Raw genomic sequence first — 11,185 nt, 5'->3', positions numbered from 1 at the left:
GCAGAAGCCTCTTTAGGGTAAGTTCACACAAAGTTTTATGATCAGGATTTTGAGGCCGTATCAATGGGAATCAATGAATGAAATCAATGGGAGCCGGTCAGGTCTTTTTTCCAGGAGCTGGTTTGTTCTGACTCCCGGAGAAAGAAGCGAGATGCTCATTCTTCAGGCTGGTTCGCCTAGCAATTTGGCCTGAAGACACTCCCTCCTCCGGACTAGACCCATTCATTGGGCCTAATTCGGAGCGGAGTGCGTGACTGGATGCCAGTGCAGTGCACTGGCATTCAGTCGCGGCTACCCGTTTTTTGGTCCGGAACCTGAGGCGGCCTCCGCCTCAGGTTCTGAACCAAAAAACCCTGTGTGAACTTACCCTTACTGCTTACAAAACACAACTCTGTACACTGTATTGTGGCTGTGCTTGGTATTGTAGCTCAGCCCATTCGTTTATATGAGACTGAGTGGCGAACAGGGCCTACGTCTGACGAATGTGGTGTCACATGATCTGTGAAGCAGAAGTAGCGCTCAGGGAGCTGATCTGTGGGGTTCCGGGTGTTGAACCCCTGATTTATCCTAAGGATAGGGCGTCTATCAGTACGTTAACAGAGAGGCATGCTATGAGCCTACCATCCTGCAGTTTGTAAGCGGGGTTTGCTGAATTTGGGTGCAATGTTGGAACCTTGTAACCTTGTCTTGTAGGAGACCGTCCAAAGCACTTGCATTGAGTTGCTTGTCTCAGGCAAAAACATTTGCGCTGTGACAGTTTGCCGCGATATGCGCAGTCGTGCAACCTACATTGAGGTCTGTGTTGGCAAAATGTCAGCTCCATAGACAGTCAGTAGATGCTACGGGACAATGTGGAATTGAGATCTCGTCACTGTTTAGCTTTAGTGGCAGCAGAAAAACCTGCACCGCACCAACTGCAAACAACTTCGCCCTACGATGAGGCACTTATGGGGTAAATGTCACCGTTCTAGGGTTAAGACAGACTTATTTAGGATCTGGCGGCTCCTATAAGAAACCTTTTTACAGGCAGCTGTGTAAGCCAAAGGTTCTGCCGAGTCATCCTTAAATAGAAAGGAATTCAGGCTCGCTGCAATGTGCGCGCTGCTGTAGACGTGGCCGGGCCGTCCCTTTCTATAGCCCTATAGACATCTCGTATTCTTATAACACTCCATAATGAGCCATAGTCATCCCAGGGCATTAGCACTACTCGCATATACATATATCAGATCCATGTGAACACGGTCCTGTCTGGTCGGCTGTCACTCACAGGAAATACAGCGACGGGAGAAGTTAATATTTTATTTATAAGCTTCCTTTCTGACATACATCGGTGTGATCACAGGATACATGGCAGCAGTTTGTATGCAGCGTTGATTACATTCCCTAGGCCGGGGTTCACGTCATTTACATTAGCAAAGAGAAAAGTGTTGTGGAAGGAATGTATACAGGCGCTGGTATACAGGCGCTGGTCTGCGGTAGGTGCGTTACAGGGACCCTCCTCCTGTAATTCCACAATGACCTCATAGTCTTGTGACAGAAACACTAAAGATCAGTGGGACGTGAAAAACACTCAGCCAGCTTCATAGGTAGGGAAGAGCGCCCCCTGGTGTGCAGGCTTATGGACTACAGTGAGATCAGAGCTGACTGTATACAGCAGATATATGTACAGTAGGTACAGAATATAGCAATACTCCCCCGCAGCACCCCACCCCCCCACCCCCTGACATCTACAAAGGGGCATTGTACTGTGTAGGCCTCTGTTCACATGTGCACTAATCTTTGCTATTGTTGTAATTCTTCATAGGAGGGAATAAACAGAATTTGTGTCGTGCCGGATCCATCAGGTATTTACACGTCGGTAATGTAAGTTTTTGCTACAACGACTGAACAACTGTGACATGACCATGATGTGTGAATGAAGTCATATTACAGAGAAAGGCGGGGAAGCCATTAGCCAGGAAGAGACCAGATCCCACTCGGCCATTGTAAGGTTCTGCTTTTATCCCTCATGCTAGAGGTATACGATGGTATTACCCTCTCCATAGGGAGCTGTGGTGGGAAAAATGGCATACCAATGCATATTGACCCCGCGTATGTCAAAAGGACACTCTTGGCATACGATGGGTGCACAGGGCCCTATGGATACTCTTGGCATACGATGGGTGCACAGGGCCCTATGGATACTCTTGGCATACGATGGGTGCACAGGGCCCTATGGATACTCTTGGCATACGATGGGTGCACAGGGCCCTATGGATACTCTTGGCATACGATGGGGGCACAGGGCCCTATGGATACTCTTGGCATAAGGTGGGTGCACAGGGCCCTATGGACACTCTTGGCATACGATGGGTGCACAGGGCCCTATGGACACTATTGGCATAAGATGGTGGCACAGGGCCCTATGGACACTCTTGGCATAAGATGGTGGCACAGGGCCCTATGGACACTCTTGGCATAAGATGGTGGCACAGGGCCCTATGGACACTCTTGGCATAAGATGGTGGCACAGGGCCCTATGGACACTCTTGGCATACGATGGGTGCACAGGGTCCTATGGACACTCTTGGCATACGATGGGTGCACAGGGTCCTATGGACACTCTTGGCATACGATGGGTGCACAGGGCCCTATGGACACTCTTGGGATGGGATAAGATAAGGGGCACATGGCCCTATGGACACTCTTGCCATATGATTGGTGCACAGGGCCCTATGGACACTATTGGCATAAGATAAGGGGAACAGGGCCCTATGGATACTCTTGGCATGTATGCCCTGGATGTGTTGGGCCTATTCAGATGGTTGTAAATGCCATTCCAACTGTGGGTGCCCCTAGTAATACTGGGGAAATACATTATGGGCTCCTAGATTTCTATGGACTTGTATACCACGGCCATGACTATTGGCTCCTTCCGGACAGTGTTATCTGAAGCCAGGATCACATTATATAACGTCTGTGTGTGTGTGGAGGGGCTTTAAGAAGAACGTTCCATTTCAATCCCTTATAGAAAGTGGAGCCTCCTACATACGAGATGGCTACGGGTGATCTAAGTTCACACACACAGAACTACTGGGGAGCCATGTCGTCCGACTGCCAGGGGTCGGCATTCTTCAAATTGCAATTCCCAACATGCACACTCGCTTGGGTTTTCTTAGAACTCCCTTAGAGGTGAATGAAGCATGCTGGGAGTTGTAGGTTGCGGACCCCTTACAATACACATTTATGTGCTGCAGGCCCTTTACCACCAGAATTTCTTTGGAAAGACTATGAGGCGTCTGCTTTGCCACGGGCGATGCTGCTAATCCAAATATCTCTGACATGACATAGTGGAAAAACTAGTAACCGGTTGTGTTTCAGCTGACTTTAATCTCTCGGTGTTGCCCCCCCCAGGCAGAGAGCAGCCCTACAATCTTCTTACATTATGGCTGCACAGCCTTGACTTGAGGTGCAGGGGTCTCTCACTAACACAGGTTGCAGCAAAATGGCCACATACCAACTTAAAGGGATATCCTATAACGTGGTGATCTATTACTAGGACACCCCTGGTACTGTGCCTTACTAGAAGTACAAGAGGTCACCTGTCCACATATCTGTGACTAGTCCTATCACATGTGAGAATCTCCAAAGAAACAATCACAACCACCAATGAAAGAAAAATCCATTTACTCAAATTTAACAAAAAAAAAATAGGACATAAGATCAATTTTGCTTTACAAAATGTCACATTTATACCACACGGTGAAGGGATAAAGATATTATTCCATATGATGTAAGGAGCCTGTACTATGTACAATAAAACCAGTCAGGACCCCTGACAAATAGTCGTGTGGCCCCGGGGAACTTGGTACTAACTCCCGGGTAGGAGCCGCAGCCCTGGCTCAGATCTTCAAATGTCTTGCACGGGATTAGTAAAACATGGCTGCTTTCTTTTAAAAGCAGCGCCACATGTGTCTGCAGGCTATGTGCGGTAGTGCTTCTCAGCCATCACTATAATACCTGACCTATAGTCGGGGGTCTGGAAAGAAGCGGCCATGTTTTCCTAAACCTGTCCGGCCTCTTTTATAGACATTGACTCCTATATATATGCGGCTTGTAAGAGTTGGGATCTCGGATGTGTGCACAAGATAGTACCCGGCTTATAATACAGTGAGGGCCCCCTAGTGGCTGCTAAAGGAATAACATGCAAGGTTGTGGGGGTGCAGGTCCAGCATAAAGTCATGGTCTGTATGGTCTTATGAGCTATAGAGCGCCTCCGTGTGGATCCAAGGGAGAAGCTAAAACAGTACAGTAATGGAATTGGTCAAGACACAATGGATAAATTGCAATATGACGGATTGCAGTATGCGTGTTAAAGCGTATTCACATTTGCGTGGCATTTGAGGTTAAGCTAGTGTTCCCTGCTATCAGCCATTTCAGTAATGGAGTTCTTCAATCACTCCCATGTGACGTGTGTGTTTGGTATTTGGCTTCCCCGTGCCCGTATAGCTGCAGGGGATAGGTTCAGTCTCTGGCAGCTGACAATATAGTCCCATCTTACACCCCCGCAGAAGGCGTCTTCACAGTTATACTGCCCCCTACTGTAGAGACTCTCCTCCTTACCTTATTGGCTGCGCTGTAGTGAGCAGAGGGTTACTATGCAGACACCTGAGCATGTGCGACCACCAGCACTCATCAGGTGGACAAGCGCACGGCTATACACTATGATCAGCAGGTGGCGCCATATTAGGTAGTAAAAGGTCACCTCTGGACTGGATCATTTTTAGTAAATGTCAAACATTGTTCCTTTTTAGGATCTCTACAATGAATATGATATTTAATAACTGGACAAGTCCTTTAAAGGGGGATTCTGTACAGTAAATGGCGGTATATATCACAGGGTACGATCTATAGATAAACTGCAGGATGGTAAGGGTACAGGACATTAATGATGGGTCGCTCAGTATTTTGGCGCTGGTACCTACATCTATCACCAACATAGTGTGCACTGTGTAATAAGACGCCGCGGCTTCTTCCTTCATTGTTTGGAGAGGTCTCTGGAGCAAGATTCACACACTTCTTGTTCTCTCTTCTTCTCCCTCTGCACAGTGGTATATGGAGGACGTGGCCGGGGTCTCATCTGTCCCTCCATCACCTGCACTTTGATGCCTTCTGCCTGTCTTGCTCTCCTCAGTTCAGCAGCTTCAGCTTGCCCGTCACTTTATTCACTATTTCTTCCTCACCCAAGATGGCGAGAACAGTGCGTGATCCAGCAGCAATCTGACAAGAGGACGAGACGTCAGTCCTGACCTTAGCCGAAATCTCTACTCAGGCCAATGAAGAAATACAGTGACTTACCTGGGTCCTGCCTGCATCCTGCACCAGGTATACTGGTAAGTCCAAGCTTAACGCCAAGGCTTGTAACTCCAGAAGATGAGCAGTGCTGGAGCCCTGGAGGACGATCTTCTTAGCTCTACAGAAACAGAAGAGGGGGGTGGGGAGAAACAGACATGAAAAATGGGGAGTTGTATACAGTGTATGTTTTACACACTCAATACTCTGGTAAAGAAGGGATTAGTTATATACAGTGACTACACCAGCAGAATAGTGAGCGCAGCTCTGGGGTATAATACAGGATAAGTAATGTATGTACACAGTGACTGCACCAGCAGAATAGTGAGCGCAGCTCTGGGGTATAATACAGGATAAGTAATGTAATGTATGTACACAGTGACTGCACCAGCAGAATAGTGAGCGCAGCTCTGGAGTATAATACAGGATGAGTAATGTAATGTATATACACAGTGACTGCACCAGCAGAATAGTGAGCGCAGCTCTGGAGTATAATACAGGATAAGTAATGTAATGTATGTACACAGTGACTGCACCAGCAGAATAGTGAGCGCAGCTCTGGAGTATAATACAGGATAAGTAATGTATGTACACAGTGACTGCACCAGCAGAATAGTGAGCGCAGCTCTGGAGTATAATACAGGATAAGTAATGTAATGTATGTACATAGTGACTGTACCAGCAGAATAGTGAGCGCAGCTCTGGAGTATAATACAGGATAAGTAATGTAATGTATGTACACAGTGACTGCACCAGCAGAATAGTGAGCGCAGCTCTGGAGTATAATACAGGATAAGTAATGTATGTACACAGTGACTGCACCAGCAGAATAGTGAGCGCAGCTCTGGAGTATAATACAGGATGTTACCCATGCATACAAACCCCTGCTCCACTCACTTGGGCACTTAGTCCCCTTTCTTCTGATCAAATTCCCGGAAAAATCAGAACTGTATTCCCTGTCCTGAGTGTTAAGTGTCTGGATCTCCCCTTTAATACACAACATCCTCTTGTATGATGAGTAAATGAGCACCATCCAGACTTACCCGTACGCATCCCATTTATCCACCATCTCCTTGCTCTTGGAATCCTTTAACATGAGCTGATATAAGCCGACTGCTCCATGTCCCACCTGTGCTGCAATCTGAGAAGAGAGAAGGGCCTACAGGGTTAATGGCTGTGCTGCAGCTACAAATGCTCTATTCATGTTACTATGGGACATCTGTGGCACTGCTGGGATTTTAGGATTCATAGGTGAAACTGCTCAGGCATTTCTACACACTGATAAGCATAAGGAAAGATTATGTAGATGCACCTGGGCAGGGACTTGTCCAGAATTTTTGTTATGTCCTATTAGTTAATGTAGTGAATATAGCAGACTCAGCAACCCCCCCACCCCCTGTGTCAGGCAGAGCAGCCGGCCGCTCTATTGGACCAGGTGCATCTCATGGTTTGGACCTCATTTCCTAGGCAGTATCATGAGGACGGTCTACTACCCCAGTGAGAACAGCTGACAGCTAACCTCTTAACAACCAAGACCGTTTGGGCCTTGAAGGGGTTTTGTCAGTATTAACATTAACATCTCTATCCTCAGTATGGGGAATAACAAGAGATGCCCACAATTGTTACCTAGTTCTCCATACTTGTCACTGCTAGAGACTGCTAGTGGATGAGAGGCCACCTCAGGTTCTGGACCAAATTACAGGTAGCCGTGGTAGGCATTCAGTCGCGCACTCTACTCCAGATTAGGCCCAATGAATGGGCCTAGTCAGGAGTGTCTTCAGGCCGAATCGCGAGGCAAATCCTCCTGAAAGAATGAGCATGTCGCTTCTTTTTCCAGGAGCCGGAACAAACAGCTCCTGGTTACGGCCTCAAAATCCTGACCAAAAATCCCCTGTGTGAACTTACCCTTACCAGTGGACGGTGCTGTTGTGTCACTGCCATTAATAGCACCCAGAAGCCGCTAGAACAGATCTGTGTGGGGTCTGGGTGTCAGAACCCCACACGTCACATACTGATATGTGAATAGGTCATGAAAATTCAATTTGGGGCCAGAGAACCCCTTGAGGCTAAGGCGACACACAGTGAATCACGGTGGACAAGACTGGGACGGAAATGCCGGCCGCAGAATTTCCCTCTGGATTTTCTGTTCCTATTAAACAGATACGTAAAATACCAGCGTTTCTGCAGTGAGAAAGGACATGCTGTAATTTTCAAAAATGTTATTTTTGAAGAGACAGCTTTTCCGCTGGAGATTTTTTTCTGCAATTTAGAATTCTGGCTAATCCCATCCACACATTGCAGAAAACAAATCTGGTAATGTAAAACGCAGCGGTTTTTTGCAATGTGGGTCCCTGGCCTTAAGAGGTTAAATCATATCCCATATAAAAAGTTTAGAGTCTATAATCCCTTTTAATGACTAATTATGCTTTTTTTTGTTTGTTTGTTTTTGCCTAGTTGTTTCTCAGTAGCCAGACCCTTTTTTTTTGCCATAATGTGGCTATGTGAAGCCTTGTTTTTTGCAGGCAGACACTGTGTTCTTGCCGCTATTTAGGAGTACACACCTACAAAGTCATTTATATCATTTCTTGGTGCTATAAATATTTTATAAAAATTGATTTTCTAAGTTTTTTTTTTTTTTTTTCACGTTTCCCACTGCATACCCTGTTCTACTATTCTTCAGGTCCCTCTGGTTGTGTGGCTACCTGGTAAGTGGAGGTTTAAGAAAATAATTTTATAGTGAAAAATTCGATTTTTATTGTTTTTTTTCCCCCAAATACTATATTCTTGTTACAAGCCATTAAGGGATCCTTCTTTTACGCTAGGTGCACACCTGCATTTGGGTTTCTGATCGTGGGCTCGGCTTGGGGACCCACAAAGGGAAACCTAAAGTACTTACTAGAGATGAGCGAGTACTGTTCAGATCAGCCGATCCGAACAGCACGCTCCATAGAAATGAATGGATGCACCTGGTACTTCCACTTTGACGACGGCGGCCGGCCGTTTAACCCCCCGCGTGCCGGCTACGTCTATTCATTTCTATGCGAGCGTGCTGTTTGGATCGGCTGATCCGAACAGTACTTGCTCATCTCTAGTACTTACCCAAGGAAACCCATGGACCCCATACACTATATGGTTTCCACCCGAAAAGGGCAGAAAAATGTGGAGAGAGAAGTCCTGCTTGCATTATGGGTGCAAACAATTTCACTGGATCACCTGGTGCTGGTTTACTATGTAGACAAACTCTTTTCTATGGTGAGGATTTCTTACCTTCCCTACGCCCATAGACAGCTCCATGTTCACGACAAACACCATCTTGTAATACATGTCTTCATCATCGCTGTCCTACACACAGATCACAACAGGGTTACAAAAGTCTACAAAGGGAGAGAGTGATTTATACTGAAAAGAAAAGGAAGGGGTTCTTTGGTCCAAAACCTGAGGCAGAGGCCTCCTCAGGTTCTGGACCAAAATACCGGTAGCTACGACTGGATGCTGATGCAGTGCACTGGCATCCAGTCGCACACTCTGCTCCGGATTAGGACAAAATGGATGGACCTTGTCAGGAGGGAAGTTTCTGCAGGCGGATGTCGTGAGGCGAATCTGCCTGAAAGAATGAGCATGTCCGTTCTTTTTTCCAGGAGCTGAAACAATCCGCTCCCAGAAAAAAGAACTGACCGACTCCCATTGATTTCAAAGGTTGCCATCTTTTTGAGGCAGATACAGCCTCAAAATCCTGACCAAAACACACCGTGTGAACTTACACAGACTGCAATATCTACTATGTGTAGCTGTGTCTGAGCTGTGGTACAAGGCGGTGCTGTGCCATCACTGTCAGTCGCCTGCTGATACATGACTTAAGCTGAAGACACAACTCTTACACCGGTTTCCATCTTACCACATTCTGGTTGTCTAAGCTGTCGAAGTAAAATATTGCAGCTTCCTCGGCAGATACGTTCCCGGTAAGAATAAGCGCCTGCGTGAACAAAGGAAAGATATTACTATCCTGTCTGGAAAGATACATTATATTATCCATAAGTCAGCAGGTCATCGCTGGACCAGGAGAGAGGCACTGGCAATGGGTCCGGAAATATCAGAACACAAGCAACAAGGGATCAATGACTGTCACACAGGGGCCTCCAAAATGAGACACACGGGCATCATGATGGTGACGAGGGACATTTAGGGAGCACAGGTTTGGTTTGTGTTATCACTAGAGGAGAATATATCCATAGTACAGCATGTGATCGTGTCTGACAATAAGGTGCCATATATCTTTATGGATCGGCCTGTCACCTATGTTTGGGTTACTGATCTTTGGGTCTGCTTGGGGACCTGAAGAACGGAAATCCAAGCAGTGACTTGTAGACCCCATAGACTATAATGTGGTCTTCTTGGTCTCCGCCTGAAAAATATGGAGAGAAACGTCCTGCTTACAGGAATCTTCTCTCTGCATTTTTTAAGCGGATTCGGGGACGGAAACCACATACGTAGAGCAAGCGCAAGTGTGAACCTAGCCTCAGTCTAGACATTACAATGCTACACGCTGGATTATCTGCCTTATGATCAGATCTGGAAGACAAGGTTTCACCTTCTTGGCCTCATCTTCAGGAATGTCCAGGTCCTTGAGCTGCTGTAAATACTGTGGGTTCACCTCCGCAGCCTCCTGGGCGACATCGGCCGGTTCCTGCTCACAGGGGTCCATTGTACTAAAGAGGAAGAAAGTGTCATTAAACCGCCAAATACCTCTCACCAATCACCGGTCATTATCAGCTGTCTTATATTGCTCTATGTTTATCAGTTAAAGGGGTGAAGGGTCTCCATAAGCTGATCAGCTGTAATATGTGGGGGAACCCTGCAGCGCCATCACTGGAGACATGAAGTATTACCTTGTGCCTATTCAATATAATAGACTGACAGTGTAAGGTGCTGAGACAGCAGGAAATGGAGAAGGTCTGGGCGGTCACTCTCTGCTATGGCTTATAAAGGGAGCGGATCCCCTTGCAACACCTGAGCGGATCCGCTTGCAACCCAGCAACAACTATCGAGCGCCCAGTCAGTTCATGCACAGGTACTATACTTGTGGCAGCCATCTGGGGCCTAACAAATCAGCGAGGCCGCACAGGACAGTAAGTAGCGTCTCTTCCCTGTGCCCGGCAGACATCGCCTCCTTAATGGCCCCTACTCACAGAGAAATAAGTGGGGTGTCTGACGAGGCCGAGCATCATCTTCTTGCTATTAGGCCCTGTCCATAAAACATAATGAGAGCCCTCCTACAGTCACAAGGCGTTCGGGTCTTTACATGATGTTACCAAAGATCCTGCATCACATCTGTTACCTGGGAACTGTGGACATGAAGCATCACCCTAACCTCTAGAAAACAGGCTATGAATGTAGTAGTGTATACAGCCGCAGCCATCCTACCTGAGAGCTATGGATTAGGGGCGCCCCCTCCTGGTCCTCACCTGCTGCTGCCGCCTCTCAGCTCTCCTCCGGGCAGGTGTAAGCCTCTCCTCAGCCTGACAAGTCTCCCGGCGCCCACTCCTCTCTATCAGCTCACACAGCGGAGAGCGCAGGCTCACGTGACCGGAAGCGCTAAAGGAAGTCGCTGACTAGAGAGTGAGTTACAGGAAGTGACCGAGCGCCCTCTGGTGGCCGGCGGTGAGTGCTACAGCCTGGTATATAAGGAGCGGCCACTAGAGGGCAGAGAAGGATTTGCAGGTCTGGTCCTGTCATAGTGTGATGTATAAGATAAGATAATATACAGGCTATCAGGGGACAGACTCTCCTGTATTACCTCCGCTACATCCTTTCTCTTATACATAAGCCCCATAACTGCGACACCCACACTCTTTGT

General features: G+C 47.2%; 1 protein-coding gene across 2 annotated transcripts; it reads right to left on the bottom strand.

Moving 5' to 3' along the window:
• Positions 1 to 3,649: 3,649 nt before the first annotated feature.
• On the bottom strand, positions 3,650 to 10,912 carry LOC142218062 (putative peptidyl-tRNA hydrolase 2). Of its 2 annotated transcripts, none has more exons than XM_075286476.1 (7): positions 10,753 to 10,912; positions 9,920 to 10,037; positions 9,227 to 9,304; positions 8,599 to 8,673; positions 6,375 to 6,472; positions 5,338 to 5,452; positions 3,650 to 5,259 (listed from the first exon to the last, which is right to left on the bottom strand). In XM_075286476.1, exons 2-7 carry the CDS (start codon positions 10,031 to 10,033, stop codon positions 5,170 to 5,172), a joined length of 570 nt encoding a protein of 189 aa, XP_075142577.1. In that variant the 5' UTR covers positions 10,034 to 10,037; positions 10,753 to 10,912; the 3' UTR covers positions 3,650 to 5,169. The 2 variants fall into 2 exon arrangements, with proteins under 2 accessions (XP_075142577.1, XP_075142576.1); XM_075286475.1 differs by having other exon boundaries at positions 10,794 to 10,912.
• Positions 10,913 to 11,185: the final 273 nt, after the last annotated feature.

The sequence above is a fragment of the Leptodactylus fuscus genome, chromosome 9 (genome assembly GCF_031893055.1).
Source record: "Leptodactylus fuscus isolate aLepFus1 chromosome 9, aLepFus1.hap2, whole genome shotgun sequence".
Classification (NCBI taxonomy): domain Eukaryota; kingdom Metazoa; phylum Chordata; class Amphibia; order Anura; family Leptodactylidae; genus Leptodactylus; species Leptodactylus fuscus.
Note: the sequence above shows the minus strand (reverse complement) of the source record. Positions and strands in the feature narration are given on the sequence as shown.

Excerpts from the sequence above, each read along its gene's own strand:
- LOC142218062 (XM_075286476.1), bottom strand. The coding sequence starts at position 10,033 with ATGGACCCCTGTGAGCAGGAACCGGCCGATGTCGCCCAGGAGGCTGCG. Across the intron at positions 8,674-9,226 it reads GCTTAGACAACCAGAATGTG|GACAGCGATGATGAAGACAT; the intron begins GTAAGATGGAAA and ends ATCTGTGTGTAG. Across the intron at positions 5,260-5,337 it reads AGGATGCAGGCAGGACCCAG|ATTGCTGCTGGATCACGCAC; the intron begins GTAAGTCACTGT and ends TCCTCTTGTCAG.